We start from the raw sequence: 18,816 nt of genomic DNA, 5'->3' as shown, positions 1-18,816 counted from the left end.
ATTCTTTTGATCATACACATAGTGACGCACAGTTATGGTCAAATCTGTACCGGCAATGTGAACTTGAGAATCTTAAGCTAGATAAAAAGTTTTTTACTGTAAATCGGTTACAGAAAAAGATACAGAATGTATTGGGTATGGTATACACTTACAACTCCATGGTGGGTGGGGCACAGCCATATGCACGCACTATCTGTATGGTGACTGACACACCCATAACAACAGGCACGCCCAATACAACAGACACACACGTCACAGATTCAGAAACAACAGATTGTCCAAATTGTTCGATATTAGCAGAACATATCGAACATCTGGAGGATCAGTTGGAAACAAGAGCAGATTTAATATCAAAACTACGGAAAGATATTAAATATGTATCTGTTAATACGAGACAGAACAAGACAGAAGCTTTAGGTTCAGACGTACCGGACGGGCTGAATACGGCCGAGGACGAGACTCTGAATGAGGAGGAACTTCGAAAAAAGAAGTTACATGATAAGGCTGCCCGTCTTAACATTAAAATCCATGACCAATTAATGAAAATCATTAAGGACATACCGAAATATGATGATAAAATGGACGCCTTCCATAATGCGGACATTTTTGAGTCACATTCCGATAAATATAATCTGACAAATGAACAGAGAAACAAGATTTTCAGGGTATGGCTTCCCTCCCACATGGCAAAAAGGTTACAAGCAACACCTAGGACTGACGAACACAATGACCTGATCCATGACACAAAGGAAGATAGGCTGAGACAGTTAATTCTCTTTACCACAGGAGAGTCTACCCCAACAGTCGAATTGTTAGAAAACCTTAAGACACACATACAGGAGGATCCATTTGTCTTTGTCGTTAAATTTGAACAGGCCTACAAAATGATAATGGAAATCGGATCTGATCAAGAACCGCCTTCCATGATCAAGGCCTTTGTTAAAAAGTTTAAATATTTGGACCCTGCTTCATTCGAAATAGCTTCTAGAATGGAAAGTCTACAAGAGGTCACATCATTTATTGATAGAATACGTAGACGAATGAAGCAAAATCAGGTAAAATCAAAAATAGCCATGATAGAAGGGAACACTGACACATTAGTATCCCAGGAAAAACAGATCAAAAACAACAAAAGACCGGTGTTGAATTCTAAAAACAAGAATTCAGGGGGGGGTAACAGGAAAAGCACAATTCATTGCTTTTTTTGCGGCCTACCCGGACACCTGAAGTGGGAATGCAAGAAATTCCTGAGGGCGGGAGTTGAGGAAAGGCTGGGTAAGGAAAATGGACTGATGCCAAACACATCCAGTGCCCCTCCCCCATCTTCAGCACCTCCACCTTCATACACGCCCACTCGTACTGACAACAGAAATAACCAATCACCATATACGCCCACTCATACTGACAACAGAAATAACCAATCACCATATGCACCTCTGACCAGACAGATAAGGGAAATGACCATACAGGGATTGGATGGAAGGGGCAAGACACCTGCTGCTCTTCTCCCTTCTCCATCCTCCTGACTAGCAAAGCCGGTCCCCAGGCTGCATCCACTGGAATTCGTCACTCGAGTTTCAATGGATAGCTGTGGTCGACCATTTTTAAAGGTAAATCTTGAAGGTCAGGAAGTAACATTTCTCCTTGATACAGGTGCGCAATTGAGTGTCACAAATGTTGATTTACATTTAAAGCCAGATTCCCCTGTATGCACAATTGTTGGTTTCAGTGGTAAAAATGGAACAAAGGTGACTTTAGCGCAGGATGTTTCTTTGGAAATACCTGGTTTTTTGAAAACGAAAATGGATATTTGGTGTTGTCAGGATACTGAGAATATAATTGGCACTGATTTTATGGAAAAGCATGGCTGGATTATTGATTTGGGTAACAAAACAGTTTGGAAAGATTCTAACGGTTGTAAGGCGGTAGTTATTGATCCAGATGAATATAGTCATGTCGGGACCATTTGTTTGACCGATGTAGTGTCAGCAGATCATTTGTGGCCTGAAACTGGTGGTGATGAAGTATTGACTGAGTTAGTACAGCGGTTTCCTTCTTTATGGGCTCAGTACAGGAATGAGGTTGGAACAATGAAGGATGTAATTGTCAAAATTGAAGGTCGAGACCCACCTCCTCAGCGTCAGTATAAGTTGCCTCCGGAGTCAGTTGCTCCGATGTCGAAGATTATACAGGAATTGTTGGCTCAAGGTGTCATACGTAAGGCAAATTCGGTTTGTAACAATCCATTGTGGTGTGTTCTGAAAAGCGATGGTAGCTATAGGATGTTGTTGGACTTGAGGATGTTCAATAAGTGTACTCCCAATGTAGCACCGATTGTAGCTGATACACATGACATGATGTCGAGATTGGATGCTAAGGCAAGGTATTTCTCAGTGTTGGATATCAGTAATGGTTTTTTCAGTATACCGATTGAGCAAAGTTGCCAATATCGATTTGCATTCAACCACCTCGATCAGCAATATGTATGCTGTAGGCTTCCTCAGGGGGCTAGTATGTCGCCAAGCATTTTTCATCAGGCGCTGGCGAACGTTTTGTCGAAATTTTCTCGTCCGGAATGTTTATTGCAATATGTGGACGATATCTTGTTGAGTACGGAGGATGAGAATTTGCATATTTCTCTACTGGCAGAATTGTTTGAGCTGCTGCATGATGCAGGTTTAAAACTGAATACCAAAAAGGTCAAGCTGATGCAGACTGAGGTCAGGTTTTTAGGAGTTCTGCTAAGTCCAGGTACACGGCGACCCCTACAGGACAGAATAGAGGCAATTGCATCTCTTCCAATTCCAACATCACACAAGGCACTAAGACATTTTTTAGGACTTGTAAATTACTCAAGGGATTTCATTGAAAATTTTGCTGACAAAGCCAGACCTTTGTATGATCTTTTAAAAGGTGACAATGATGATTATTTTGGTCCCTGGAGTGTTGAACAGGAAAAAGCCTTCACACAATTGAAACATGATCTACAACACGCACCTGCGTTAAGTATGGTGGAAAAGAACGCACCTTTTGCGCTTCAAGCACACACTTCAGAGACAAGTATCTCTGTGGTTTTGCTGCAGCTGCAAGGGGGGGAATGGAGAATCTTGGGGTACTTCTCTAAGCTTCTCTCACCTGTTGAGAGGGGGTTTGAGGTGTGCGCAAGACACCTGGTGGGAGTGTATTTTGCAATAAAAATCACTCAACACATCATCGGGTTCCAAAAGGTTATTCTCCAAACGCCACATTCCACACTGAAACTTCTCTTTGAGAAAAACATCCCAGGTGTGTCAAATCAGAGATTTGCCCATTGGTTGCTCTCATTGTCTCCAAATCAAATTGAGGTAGATTATAAGGCCAAGTATGTTCTTCCTCAATTGATGCAGTATGAAGCACAAACCCATGATTGCATAGAAACGTTCCATGAACCAAGTCCATCTCTCTTCAGACGACAGTCGGAAGACGCAGATGAACCTGTGTTTGTAGACGGTTCTAGATTTTTTCTGGAAGGACACTATCACACAGGATATGGAATTTTCTATTCCAAGCGAGGACAAGTGGTAAAACACAAGTTACCGAGTCATTTCTCAGCTCAAAGGGCAGAGATAGAAGCGGTGAGAATGGTCCTACAGCTGAATGAAGCTGATGATCAAACTCCAATGGTAATCTACAGTGATAGCTCCTATGTTGTCAGATCCCTAACCGATTACCTGCCTGTTTGGGAAAGGAGAGGCTACGTGGACTCGTCCAACAAAGCCTTGCTGCACCGCGAAACTCTAGAATCAATCTTTGAGATGGCATCTAGGGCCCCAAATAGATTTGCTATAGTGAAAGTCGCTGCACATCAAAGATCTGATGATGAGTTATCTGTAGGAAATGCAACCGCAGATGCTCTAGCCAAAGAAGCTGCCCTGACAGGAGAGGAAGTGTTTGACTCTGAACCTTCTGAGATTTCAGCGGTTCAAAGAACAGACACGTACATACCTTCATTTGCAGAGGAACAGAGAAAAGATCCTTCTCTTGTTATTTTTCTGGATGATCCAAAACCTCCTTTCATCTGTGAAAATGGGGTTTTGTGTCACAGTTCAAATGAAGAATTGCGTCCAGTTGTACCAAAACATCTACAGGTAGAATTCACTCGATACAACCATGAGAGTTTAGGTCACTTGGGACAACAGAAATTGTTAGTCATTCTCAAGGAGAAATTTTATTGGGAAAAAATGGACGAAACAGTTCAAAGTGTTGTACTATCATGTCTCATTTGTGCCCAAATAAATCCAAGACCTAAAGGACAGAAGCCACCACTTCTACGGATCGCACCTGCAGATGGTCCATGGTCTACACTGCAGATAGACTATATTGGTCCTTTACCCTCAGGTAAACATGGTCTCAGGTATGCATTGATTGTGGTAGATGTGTTCTCAAAATGGGTAGAAATATTACCTGTTAGGAAAGATGATGCTTTGTCCACAGCAAGGGAATTGGTACAACATGTCTTTTGTACTTGGGGGATCCCAAGGATGATTACCTCCGATCGAGGTAGCCACTTCACAGGTAAAATCATGCAAACTGCTTGTGCTATTCTAGGGGCGCGACAGCAATTTCATGTCCCCTATCATCCACAATCTGCGGGAATTGTGGAAAGAATGAATAGGACAATCAAGTCCAGAATTGCAAAGATGCTTTTGGACAAAGGTAACACTTGGGTTGACAAGGTTCCTTTCATACTGATGAGTATAAGAGGTTCAATCTCTTCTACAACTCAATTCACTCCGTTTGAGTTGATGACGGGAAGAAAAATGCCATTGTGGTTTCCACATGAGCCATTTTTATCCACTCCACAAAAAGATGCTATCTCAAGGTCCCAATGGTTGAGATCGCTGCAGGAGAACCTGAAAGCGATTCTGCCATATGCGGCATCAAGAATGCAGAAAATGGAGCCACCCTATGAGTCCAAATTCAAGAAAGGTGCTCTAGTGATGATCAAAACCTTTCGCAAGAGTGGTCCATGGGAGTGTAATTGGGAAGGTCCTTTTGAAGTCCTTGAGACTATGGGACAAGTCATGATTCTTGTGCACCGAGTGTCAAATGTGGTAAAAAAGACCCGGAAAACACAAAAAGTGTGGGTTCACGTTGACCAGTGCAAAATATTTGTGACAAAATAATGATACTGCATTTCTTTCCAGGAAGAAATGGTTTCCTATACGAACTGGAATAAAGAACCTAAAGACTGTGAAGGAAAGATGACATCAAGCCTTCTGGAGAAAGAACATCTTCCCAAGCTCAAGACAAGCTTCTACGTGATGGGATCTACGTTCCTGCTGCTTTGCTTTATTTTCGTCATTGTTTACATGTTACATCAAGGAACAATCGCCAATGATGTGAATGAACAGACTAGAGAGATTCAACATTCTCGAAGACCAAGAGGATCAGATACACGGAACTTACTGACAGAGGACATCACGGACGATTCTGTGGAGATAACAGGAAATATCTGCATGGGATATGGAACAAAATGTTGCATTGAATTACATTTCATACACGACACAGACATAATATTACATGCTATTGCAGGACCTAAAACTAGATTCACACAATTACAAGGAGAATATGTACATAATAATAAAACTGGTACATGGGAATGTTCTCCTACAGATGTACTATACTGGAACATAGAGATCAGAGGTGATGAACCTGCTGTATGGTCCGGTGATATTACAAATGACATGATTGCAAAGGGAAAGTTTGGAAGATCCAAAACAGAAATTTTGTTAAAAACTCAGGTTTTTGGGAAAATTCTGGATCCTTCTTTACTCTCCATCACAGAAGGAGATAAAGATTGGGTCAAAACATGGAATTTCCAGATAACACGGGAACCTGTGCAAGTTCAGGTATCTGTAGTGTTTACCGTTACTAACACTATAGTTCCGGAAATAAGGGTTTCACCACAGACAGTACATAATAAAGTAAATACATTACCCATAATGTTAAAATGTAACACAAGGTTGAAATTGCCTTCTGAGTCTTTGTTGACATGGACCAAAAATTCATGATTTTTGGGAAGTTTTTTAAACAGTCCAACTAATGTCATTCACAGAGGTCAGATTGGTAATATCAGGTGGATGGATGATACGTTCATTTTTTCCATAGAAAATCCATCTTCCAGGGACTCTGGAATTTACCAGTGTTGCGTTGAAACAAAGACACATTACAGACATTGTAAAAACGTTAGTGTGAATATTTGGTCAGCAGCAGATAGTGCATGCACAGACACGAGGTTCATGCCGTCTTCTCCTTTCCAAATTAATCAATTTCAGTCCAAGTCCTTATTAAGGGATGGAGAATTTATGACAATGGTGTGGATTTTCAATATGTCTCATTGGAAGATCTCTACCAGGTTTCCTCAGTGTCAATCACATCTCATAAACATGGAGATGGGGATAGAACAGTGGTTTGGGAAAAGAACAGCTCAGACTAGGAGTAAGAGAGGAGTGTTAGAAGGAATTCTGGGAGGAATTGGGACAGTGGGAAGTCTGACTAATGCCATAGATATACAGACACTTAAGTCAGATTTGGATAATATTGGTTTTATTGGAGGAAAAGGTGTAAAGGTTCAGAAGAGTCTGAATCAACTTCTTGAAAAGATGGTAATGAATACAGCTGCTGTACTAGGCTCTTCCGTGTCACATCTACAGGATGCTACATTAGCTCTCGTGGAAAGCACACACGAAACACAAGTAGCTAAAGCGTGCCTGGAGATACAGGTAGAGTACTCTTCTAATTTAAAGTTGATTGCACAAGCTTTACAGAGTGGAATTACTCCACTGGGAATACTGCGAAATTTACCTGTAGAGTATGATTTTGCATTGAATCATACGGATTTGTGGGTAAATAAGTGGTTAGGATGTGAACGAAACATTTGTGTTGGCACATCGCTAATCCCGGTGATTGGAAGAGAGGGGACTATTGTTCCTGTTACAGTTTTGGGTATACCTGTGAGCAACACACAACAAGTGTTCTATCAACTGCAGTACACAGATTTTGCATTTGATGGAGTGAACACTGAACAAGTAGACATTTCTTCATGTTTGCATTTTGTTTCTAAGGTGATGTGTTTACCTGGACAGGATAAGGTGATTTATCATTCATGTTTTCATAATCATTCTTCTTGTCATGCGAGAATAGAGACTGTACAGACAATACATGATCTGGTGACTCCAGTAAGTCCAACTAAGATATGTTTTCAGGTCATGTCTGAGACAGAGAAGGTTTCTGTTTACTATTCTACTTGTGTACATAAGGAAAACCTACCTATGGGTTTGTATTGTATAGAAGGAGATGTGAGATCTCTTTCAAAGAAGGAAGGAAGTTTTAATATCACTTCTATAGGAAAGAGAAACTTAACGGCATTTCCGATACAATTCAATTTATCACAGATAAATGATTTTCCTTGGGATATGTGGACAAGTGAAATAAAGAAAGACAAGGGTTTGTTAGATTTATTAACGAAACAGTTAAAGGAAGCAGAAATTATATTCAGACATGAACAAGGTGAATTAAGTGATATTGAACACGAATGGAATGGAATGTCAGGTAGAACTTGGTGGAAGAGTTTTAGTAAATCTGTACATTCCTGGTCTCAGTCATCTTTTCAGTCAGCGGTTGGTAATGTTTTATTTAATCCCATCATAATCATATTTTTATTAGTTTTGATGTGTATTATATATCAAGTTTTTGTGATGTGTAGAATTCAGAAGATATATAGGAACATAAAAATAGAAATGAAAAAGGAAGATAACATTCTTAGAGGAATGTTAAATCGCAAGATGACTTTTTGACAGAAAGCTGCAGATTGGTTTATCAAGTCAAATATTGGTCTAGAATTTCCAACAAGAATGTATGTGATACGAATGATGACACGATTGAGTTAGGGTTTCCCGGGGTTCATCAAACTTCCATATTAGGGGGGACTGTAAAATAGTGAGTTTATGGAGATTGATTCATAGACTGGATTACATATATTCATAAATATATGTATATTATCGCCCATCCCTTTAAGGATGCCTGTGTGTTGGAAAATGCTAAACCAAGAGTTTGAAATGGTAAGACCAAACTCATCTGTTAGTCGTCCATCAAAGCCATCTGACATTGTTTGTCAAAGTTGTCAAAGTAGTGCTATATATTGTTTAGAATGTTGGGCTAAGGGCTGAAATAGCTATGAGAAACGTTTTACTGTAAGTTACTGTTACACTGAGGTCAAAGCTCAGCGAGCTTCAAAGGAATTATAAATAAGACTGAAGTAGGTTTTGTTACAGGTCTCTAGTGCGCAAGTACACTTATTTCGCGGGTAAAATGTACCACGTGACATGATGTAATGCTCAAACTAAAATAAGGATAGTTAGTTTTTGTGTTACCATGTAAAGAGATAAGGACAATCAGGAGGAGGGGTTTTGGGTTATAAAAGAAGCCCACACTTCAAAGGTTTAGGGGAAGGAGGGAGGAGAAAGACGGACTCACCAACCCGACCAGACGATCTACAGACAGAGAGACGGCTTACTACATCACAGCTATGTAAGGCATATGAACTGTTATTTTTTTCTATCTGTCTCCATCTATTAACTCAAGCCAAGACAGTTATTTTTCTCTAATGACTGTAACCCTCCAATTCTTATCTGAATAAATTCATAATATGTTTTTGACCTATCTTCGCTCCAATCATTATATACTGGCTATGCAGTTGTCGCCGTAAACCCATTATTTAACAAGCCACAGCAATTAAAAAATTGCTTTAAGTATTTTTTTTTTATACAATTTGCTGTATGGTAGAAGTGATGAGACAACTTTATTTCTCAGCTCAGTGCAATAACAGATTTATATAGTTTTTATGTTTTGGTTGTTAGATATACACATGTTACGATTAGGATAAAAGGATCAAATTGCAACATTATTTCAACCTCATTTTATTGTCCTCCTATGACAGCATTTGAATGGATTTTGAATAAAACAAAATTATTTTTAGTGGAGATTTCAGCTTGTTTTCAATTGGACATGTTTGTCTACAAATAAAAATATTTTGCACCACCATATTGGCAGAGCAATATTTTTTTTATCGTTCAGGTGACAGAGCTGTTTAAGGACTTATTTGAAGGATGAGTGTAGATTTTTATTGGTGCTAAGTAGGGGTACATATTTTGATCTATTCCAATTTTTGGGTAGCAAAAAGAATAGGAAACAGCATTTCACAAATTTCCTTTATTATATTTTTACACTGTTCACTGTGCAATCAAAGCGTAGAACAGCCTTTATCTTCATATTAGTAGGATCATAGCAATACCATATTTAAAATTGATTTTATTGGCAAAACATTTTTCTGTATTTTTTTCATTTTGTGCTTATAGTTTTACAATTTTTATTTAAAAAAAAATCTCATTTTTATTTAGACTGTTTATGGGACTTGAATATTTGATTATCTGTAACCCTCTGTAATACTTACTTGCTAGGTATTATACCTGCCAGTGTTAGGGCATGTGTGCACGTGTGCGTGTGCGTTTTGCATGCGTTGACGCTGCATCTAGCACTGCAGCGTAAATGCATGCGTCCTGCGTCCCCTGCACAATCTATGAAGATTGTGCATAATCCTTGTGCACGATGCTTTTTTGAACGCAGCGATTTGGATGCTGAAATTTTTATACAAAAATGGTGCGTCAAAATAGCAGCATGTCACTTCTTTCATGCGCTTTGGATGCTGCTCCCACTCTGTCTATGGGAGAGCCAGCATCCATAGCGCATGAAATCGGCATCTATTCTGCTGAAACACTGCATCCATTACGCAGTGTTTCTGCAGCGATTTGAAGCACACATGTGCTGACAAATCACTGCAGAATTTTCAGCATGTACGTGCGCACAAGCCCTTACACTGACATGAGGTCTGTTAGACTGTGCTTATGGTAGGGCCTAACAAGCCACCATACATTGCAAAGTAGAATATCATTGTTTGACCACTGACTGCCCTGATAACTATATGCTCCCTGCAATTTCCTCGCTTGTGCCGAATGGGGGTGAAAGAGAGAGATAATTCCCTCTCACAGCCATATAAATGTTACAGACGCTATTGTCCATAGCATTTACAGGGTTAAAAGCAAGGGGCAGTGCTGGCACTCACCGTAGTTATGGCTGCACAAGATCGGGTGTCACTTAAGTCGAACTCCACTGGAGATCACTCTTGTGCCAACATGAAGACATGGACGTACCAGTATATCTATTGTGAAAACCATACCTCTCAACTTTTAAAGAAAGGATAGAGGGACAAAGTCTGCTGTGCGTGCAGTGCTCCGCTGCAATTTTTGACCATGCCCTAGCCACACCCATTTGACAGTAAGGGTCATTCAGCAGATGTCCCGGACTGTTGTTAATAGTCAACTATTCAATTCCATTAAGAAACAAACAATAAAAAACCAAGTGTGGAGGACCCACACCAGGTTGGCAGCAGCTCAAAAATACATGGAAAAAAGGAGAAACTGGTGCTATTGTAACGGGGTACCAGGGGTGCCTCGGGGGCTGTAGTCGTGGCCCCTTTTTCTAGCAGGCTTACCCCTGGCTCCGCCATCACTTTTGGGACAGGAGATGACTTGGTGGGGCAGAGTGTGGTGGTGCAGATGTCGCTGTCGGTTGTACAAAGACTCTGTAGACGTGGATCAATGGAACCAGCAGGCTTGTTTATTGAGCACTTCTCCATCACAGAGGCAAAAACACAGTAGATGACTTCACACTTCCTTTGCTAGGGGAAAAACCTGTTCCTTACGTCTCCTCCAGTGGGGATGTGCCCGGCTAATCCACTTCACCTGGCTCCCACTACGGCTACCACAGACCGGACCCACACCAGTACTGCTTCACACTTGAGGCTACGCCTTCTCCTCTTCTCTCCGGCTTTCCTATTCACCCAGCTCCCACACTCTGCCCCTTCTGTTTCTTCTCTCCCGTCCCGGACTCAACTGCCTTTACACACACACTCTTTCCCCCCCTAAGCTGCCGGCTCCTCCTCCCTCCTGTACAGTTTCTATGGGGACAGCCGTCCCATCCGGCCACTATGGGGACCCACTAAAACAGTGCAATACAATAAAACATTTTTATTAAATAACATCTATATTAACTACAACACTGCACCTTCTTGTAAGGGGTCTGCCCACCCCTTACATACCTCCCCTCTTTAAGCCTAAGCCTCCCGGCAAGGCATAAACCTAAAAACCACATTTAAATAACAAAGTCATTTTTTAATAAACTACAAACATGTCCACAGTAGGGCACACGCAAGGGGCGCACAAGTCCGGCGCCCAGAGTCCCTCCTGGAAGCTCCCGGTCTTAGTAGATAGTGTGCCCGGAGGCTTTCATAGCACTCCCGGTCTTTGCAGGGCTTCTGCCCGGAGGCTTTTGCAGCACTCTCGGTCTTAGTAGGCAGGAACACTAAACCACAAAGTCTTCTTCAACAACACGGAGGGAGCCCCTGGCTCAGTCCAGCGTCAGGCTCCTTCCGGGCTCAGCAGCTTGAACAGGTTGTAAACGATAAAACTTCGCCGGCTCTTGAACAATGCCGGTCCCCAATACAAACAGGTCCATTATCTTCCGGTCATGACGGTTCACTCTGGGTGATAAGCCCGTTGCCATTCAGCCCGCTGAGCCCTCACGTAGTCAGACAAGGACTGACCAGGCAACCGGCGCAGCCTCCGGAAGGGTTCGTAATTGACGGTTGGCTCCGGTGTCTCGGTCTCCGGTCTTGTCTCCTCAACCCCCGACGGGGGTGATGGGGTCGCTGCACGGGACGGCTGGGGGCTGCCCACAACAATCACCGGGTGTGTGACCAGACTCTGATGAATTGCCACCGCCGGTGTTCCCTTCTCGGAGTCAGCACCCAGTGCTGTCTTGACTGCGGACAGTACCGCCAGTGTATTTCTCGACCGAGCAGGTTCGGCCAGTACCGGTCTTTGCTGTGTGCGCCGCCGGTATTGGCACTCCTCCCACTCAATTTCTTGCTGCCACTGTGCTGCCTCTTGGGTAGTGGGCATCCAGGTCACTCCTACTGCGAATAGGCCCCGGCATCCCACCTCCCTCCGAAACCTCACCTTCTCTCCCGGGTATAAGGTATGAAGGCGTTGTGGTAGGCCCTCAGTATCCAGGTTCACCCGGTTGTAAAAAAAATGGTCACCGGTCTCTTCATCCTCGATGAATCCATAGCCTTCTTTCTGGTTGAATTTAACTACGGTGCCTACAGTGCACTGCTGCTCAAATTCGTCGCTGAGGGGACCGGCCATCATCTCGCGGGCCACGGTCTCGGCCAGCAACCTCTCCTGTACCGGGTCGGGTTCAGGTGATGGGGACTTCCGCCGAGTCAGGGACGACGGCTTCACTGGATCCCAGAAGAACCCCACTCGTCCTTTTCTAGCTCCCGGGCGTGTTGTTCTTCCGGGGCCGGAACTGTTGTGTGGGTTGGAGATCCCACCTCGACCGGCGGGGGTACCTCCGGGCACCGGTAGGGAGTTCCCAGGAGTCTGTTTCCCGACGGCAGCTGTGCCGTGTAAGTAGCTCGGACCTCGGTCGAGGTCTCTCCGGTCGCGGCGTCCCAGGTAGTGACCCAGGTAACTTTCGTGGGCCGCTCCGGTCCTCCGGGCACAGCCGGTAAGTTAGGGGTGAGTCCTTCCGCAGCCGCAGTCTGCTTCGGGTGTCCTCTGCCCAGGCTAGTCGCGACCAACGCAGCCACCGCAGCTTGCTGTCTTTCTGAGTTCTCCATCTTGTTCGGAGTTGGCGTTTCTCGTAATGGCGTCGGGAACAGGGGAGACGCTGGAGAAAGTGGAGGCGGGCCTTCTTTTCCCGCTCTTGAGTACACTCCACCCCCAGTCTCGCACATCACGTCAGCCCGGCCAAGGCGGCTCTTCTTTCTTGCTGCAACACCGCCCACTTCACATGTTTTTCTCGGCATCCTGGGGCCAGCACCTCCCCTCTTTAGGCGGAGTACTCCGTACTTCTTTTTCTTCACCGGCCAGCCCCAGGCTCTTCTTTTGGCGCCACTTCTTCGCGCGCTCACTGTGTCCATGAAGACGGCGGCCATCTTGCCGCCATCTTGTGCCCGGTCCAACGCCTTAGGCACCACTTCTTCTTCCCACCATGGAATCGGGACTCTTCGCCAATAACCGGATCCTGTGCCCTAGGCACCATTTGGTCTCCATCTTCTTGGATCGGGACCCCTTGCATATAATCCGGATCCTGCCGACTACGCCACATGTAATGGGGTACCAGGGGTGCCTCGGGGGCTGTAGTCGTGGCCCCTTTTTCTAGCAGGCTTACCCCTGGCTCCGCCGTCACTTTTGGGACAGTCGATGACTTGGTGGGGCAGAGTGTGGTGGTGCAGATGTCGCTGTCGGTTGTACAAAGACTCTGTAGACGTGGATCAATGGAACCAGCAGGCTTGTTTATTGAGCACTTCTCCATCACAGAGGCAAAAACACAGTAGATGACTTCACACTTCCTTTGCTAGGGGAAAAACCTGTTCCTTACGTCTCCTCCAGTGGGGATGTGCCCGGCTAATCCACTTCACCTGGCTCCCACTACGGCTACCACAGACCGGACCCACACCAGTACTGCTTCACACTTGAGGCTACGCCTTCTCCTCTTCTCTCCGGCTTTCCTATTCACCCAGCTCCCACACTCTGCCCCTTCTGTTTCTTCTCTCCCGTCCCGGACTCAACTGCCTTTACACACACACTCTTTCCCCCCCTAAGCTGCCGGCTCCTCCTCCCTCCTGTACAGTTTCTATGGGGACAGCCGTCCCATCCGGCCACTAGGGGGACCCACTAAAACAGTGCAATACAATAAAACATTTTTATTAAATAACATCTATATTAACTACAACACTGCACCTTCTTGTAAGGGGTCTGCCCACCCCTTACACTATATGCTGAATAATCAATCAAAATTTATTTAAGACAAAGTCATTAAGGTGCACAGTGCAATACATGATGACATAAAATGTTATACATATGAAGAAAGGATGGGGGACATGATGTATAAAAAACAAATGCCGGATACGGACAAAGAGAAAATGCTCGCAGAGTCAGGGCTCACATATGGCCTGACACAGATGTAATCAATGGTCCCTGAGCAGTATATAGATCTCTTTGGCAGGGATAAGTCTATAGAGAGGGTATATCATACTTCAGGACCTAAAAGGTTTACATATGCCTGTTGATGGAGGTAATCCTGTAAGTAGGTATTGGGGTGGCCCGTGTACCAAGTATCTTAACAGGGAAAACCCTGATAAAAGTGTTATGCTACCACACTAAAAGGTACGGGAAGTTGGAAAAGTATGGTACCCATAAACAGGGGTGAACCTTATAAGCCAAATACCAAGGTATACCAAGTGTCTTAACAGGGAGAAACCTGATAACAGTATTATGTTACCACACTGAAAGGTTTGAAAAGTTGGAAAAGCAGATGTATGATACCGATAAACGGGGTGGACCTTATAAGTCAAATACCAGGTATCTAAACAGGGGTAAACCAGGTGTGGGTCAGGGAGTCCAAGGCAAAAGGCAGGTACCTGTTAATAGAAGTGAGTTTTACAAGCCAAATACGAAGAGTCTTGGAACGGGGTAAACCAAATGTAGATCAGGAAGTCCCAGGCAAAGGCTGATATCTGTAAACAGGGGTAAACCTTATGGGCCAAGTACCAAATATCTGAACAGGGGAAGACTAGGTGTGGATTAAGGAATCCCCTGGCAAGGAGCAAATACCTGTCAACAGGGCTAAACCTTGTGGGTAGGTGGAAACTAATTGAAACTGGGGAACACCCAGGACAGGTAAATGAGGTGGCAGGCAGGAGCAGGGCAAGTTGCCTGTTAAGGAGACATTACCTGAGTCTGGTGGCAGGAGCCCCGACGCACGTTTTGCAGCGCTTTAGCGGTAAGTTGGCCGCTTCATCATGGGGGAAGTGAAAGGTGTTGTTAATAGTCATAGAAGCCAGAATTTTCTTATGTTTATATGTGTCACTATAGGACATGTTGCTTATTTGTGACTATAAAGCCGTGTTCACACGTTGCATAAATTCTGTTTCTTTTTGTTTCTGTGCTGTCTGCACCAAACTACACAATAACAATCTTCTCTGGTTATCCCATTTTTGCGTCATTTTTTCTGCATTTCCTCCATTATTTAATGCGTTTTTGGTTCAGATGTGGATCTGAATTTGTAAGTGTTTTTATTATACAGAGAAGCTTTCTCTTGCGTTTTTTTAAGCTCCACATAGAAACATTCAGAGAAAAAAAATACCCAAAACCGCAGATTTAAGTGGCAGCTTTTTATGGAATCTCATCCACTTTGCTTGAATAATTAAACACAGCAGAATAAATGTGCAAAAAAAAACAGCAGAAAAAAATGCAGCATCTACACTACTTGTGAACATCGACTAATTGTCCAAGCAAAGTGGATGAGACGTCTTTTGCGTCTAAAGACGCCATTGAACTGTGCGGTTTTGGTGTTTTTTTCTTTAGAAGCTTCAAGATTCACATCTGCACTAAACATGTATCAAATAAGGGGACAATGCATAAAAATACCGCAAACACGCGATAATCAGAGAAGATTGTTACTGTGCTCGTGGTGCGGATCCTGCAGAAAAAAGGCACCATTTACCCTACGTGTGAACACGGACTCAACAATACATTTTTTTTAACATTTTTTATGGGTTTTAATAAAGAAAAATAATAAATTGCGCCATTTTTTTTACGCTGATTTGTGATGTTTATTATTTTATTAAAATGTGTAATAAAATTACATTATTCTATTGTTGTATTATTTTTAGTCATTTTATTAGAAGAAAAAAAAAATCTCTTTTCCTCTCCCTGTAGAATACAGGACACAGAGACGCTGCTCTGTACAATGGAGCTCTATGTATTTGTGAGAGGCTGAATTGTAGGTTTATTCATATAAAATCCTCCCTCTGACATTGTCATTCCTTTGTCATTCCTAGTGGTTCAACAGCTTAGAACAGCTTATTTCTTTATAGTAGTTTTATGGGAACAAATGAATCTAACTCTTGACTTCACCTACAAAGAGATGCAGTATCTATCTATCTATCTATCTATCTATCCCTCTATCTATTATATTTTTATCATTTATCTATCCATCTATCTATAAGTCTATCTATCTATCATGTATGTATCTATCATATATCTATATATCCATATCCATCCCTCCATCCATCCCTCCATCCATCCATCCCTCCATCCATCTTTGCAGCTGAATAATCTGCTTCTGGTTTCTCAACTGTAATACAGAGGTCAAGATTACCAAATCTTCCCATGCTTTCCAATACAGAGCAGTGGCTCAGTGGTAGAGCTGCTGCCTATGGACAATGAGCTCACGGTTCACGGGTTCGAGTACCAGCCACCCTGATAATACAGAGCCGATGAGAGTTGAATTTAATTTATTCACTGCACTGAGGGGAGGAATCCAGGACGGTTGGGGAGGTATGTGAAAACTACTGGCAAGATCAGTATGTCCAATGTTGGGAAAAAGTTAATCAGCTGACAGGGGTGCTAATCTGATATTGATGACCTACCCTTGGAGTAAAACTTGAATATTATAGCCTGCATAAACCACTTAAATTACAGAGACAAAAAGAAAAGCATACCTCAGCTTCAAAAACACTACAATGTTTGCATCCTTCCTTCATTTTCTTTTTTAAAGATTTGTTCTACAAAAGTAAAAGACAATAATAATTTATTCTGGGGTGACCATTGTGAAATGAAAATATTGTAACTTGAGGCCATAACTGTATGGTAAACTAGGATTTCGTTTCAAGTCCCCTAAAATGCCATTGCCAAAATTGAAAGCTAAAGATTAAAGTAAATGATATCTTATCAGACAAATTTGCTTGTTTTTCTGCCAGAACTAATCTGTAGCAACTGCCATCTCCTATCTCAGTAACGGAAACTCTAAAAAAAAAAATACAGATTTTTATGTCAGAATTAAGAATTTTGCAATGACTAAACAATTCTAGCAGAAAAAAAAGAAGCAAATTTGTCTAATAGGATATATTACAAAGTTGCTTATTTTCATTTGTTCTATTGATTTATAGCATAAAAATGAAAAGAATGGTTACCTTATAGTTTGCTAGCAAAATAGCATGACAATTATTTTCATCCATGATTCACATTTATCCTATTTGTTGTTCCATTCACCAGGAAATAAATATGGGGAAGAAAAGCTTTGTGTGACCAGAGTAAATGTTGCCTACAACAATTACTTTGGCATCCAGAAAAAATCATATACAAAATAATCTAATTGAATATCATGTCAATCAGCCTGGATTTATTTTGATATTTGTTTGCAAAAGTCTTGTGGTCACAAAATGGAAGAAATTGATTGCAAAAATGATCAGATATAAGTGTGTCGCCCAGGGAAAGGGGTACTCGGTCCCGGGCAGTATATAACTGGGGAATGTCACTTTGGTGGCCGTTGCCCGGTCCGTGCCATGGGTGCTTTTTAATGGGGAGTATTTAGAGGGGAGATTAAAGTCATTTGTGTGACGCCACCTGCGGGTTGCGGTTAATGTTGTGGAACCGCCGCTGCTGAAGTGGGTACTCCCAGGGCTGGTGGTAATGGCAGCTGTGGTTGTAGGCCCTCCACAGGTAGGGCTAAGCCTGGGAGGTGTGTGATGTAGTAATAATGGAGGCCAAACCAGGTTGTAATTAACTCTCTACTCACTCCAGACCCTTGGATGACTGGTTCAGGTCCCTGTACTTCCAGTGCCAGTTGATGACTCGGTTGCTCTGTCCCTGGCACTCTCAGTGTGGTTGGGTCCCTGTAGTGTGGAGCGATTGGGGCCGGACTGTCCCTTTGCAGTGGCAGTCCTTCTCTGTATGGCGGGCAGCATGGACCCTATAGGGCAGGTATGTGTCCGAACCCTGATCCTTGCTTTTCTGCTGATGCCCCCAGATTTGTGGGTCAGTGAGGTCCGTGAAGGTCCCCTCACTGTGCAGGTATTTGCAAGGCCTTCTGAAACTCTTGCCTGACCTAGGGCCCAGTGTGTGCTCTGGTCCCAGCGGTAAGAATGTGTACCTGCCCTGGCGACCACTCTCCTGTGCCCCCGGGTCACCATTACACGACCCAGCTCTAGGCATGTCATACACTTAACTCTCTACTTCAGACTGTCTGTAGACTGACTGCAGTCCCCTCCCACCTGGCTGACTAGTTCCATGGTCAGGCTCCGCCCTCTAGGTGGCCATCCCCTTGTCTGACTAGGCAGTGCCCCCTGGTGTGGAGTGGTAACTAGGATTTTAGTGTGTGTTGGTGTTGCTGGCACTGGTGTTCCAGGTCACAGGGAGTAAATCCTGCAACCCCGTGAGGATGCAGTTCCCTGTAGTGTCCTGAGTAGCTCTGGGGCACTTCATAAGCAAACTGTGAAAGATATTATTAGCCATAGAAGAGGTAAAACTACATACTTCTTGCTGTAGGTCTTCAATGACCTTATTTTTATTTTCAACTTGTCTCTTTAGTGTGTTCAACTGAAAAGGAAATAAAAGTTCATATTATAGGAGAAATAGTAAACAATCCTAATAATTTGTATACAATATACAATTGGTACAGAAAGTATTCAGACCCCTTTACATTTTTCACTCTCTGTTTCGTTGCAGACTTTTGGTAAATTCAAAAAAGTTGATTTTTTTTCTCATCAATGTACACTCTGCATCCCATCTTGATAGAAAAAAAACAGAAATGTAGAAATTTTTGCAGATTTTTTAAACAAGGAAAACTGAAATATCACATGGTCAT

At 42.9% G+C, this 18,816-nt stretch overlaps 1 protein-coding gene across 3 annotated transcripts in view; it reads right to left on the bottom strand.

Annotated features, from left to right (window-relative positions):
* Nucleotides 1-18,816, bottom strand: part of SYCP1 (synaptonemal complex protein 1) — an 811,750-nt gene that overhangs the window by 210,349 nt on the left and 582,585 nt on the right. For all 3 annotated transcript variants that reach the window (XM_075335624.1, XM_075335625.1, XM_075335626.1), the window contains 2 exons: nt 18,486-18,548; nt 16,673-16,735 (listed from right to left, as the gene is read on the bottom strand). In XM_075335624.1, coding sequence (XP_075191739.1) covers nt 16,673-16,735; nt 18,486-18,548 — 126 coding nt within the window. The remainder of the gene's footprint in view (nt 1-16,672; nt 16,736-18,485; nt 18,549-18,816) is intronic.

The sequence above is a fragment of the Anomaloglossus baeobatrachus genome, chromosome 2 (assembly GCF_048569485.1).
Source record: "Anomaloglossus baeobatrachus isolate aAnoBae1 chromosome 2, aAnoBae1.hap1, whole genome shotgun sequence".
In the NCBI taxonomy this organism is placed as follows: domain Eukaryota; kingdom Metazoa; phylum Chordata; class Amphibia; order Anura; family Aromobatidae; genus Anomaloglossus; species Anomaloglossus baeobatrachus.
Note: the sequence above shows the minus strand (reverse complement) of the source record. Positions and strands in the feature narration are given on the sequence as shown.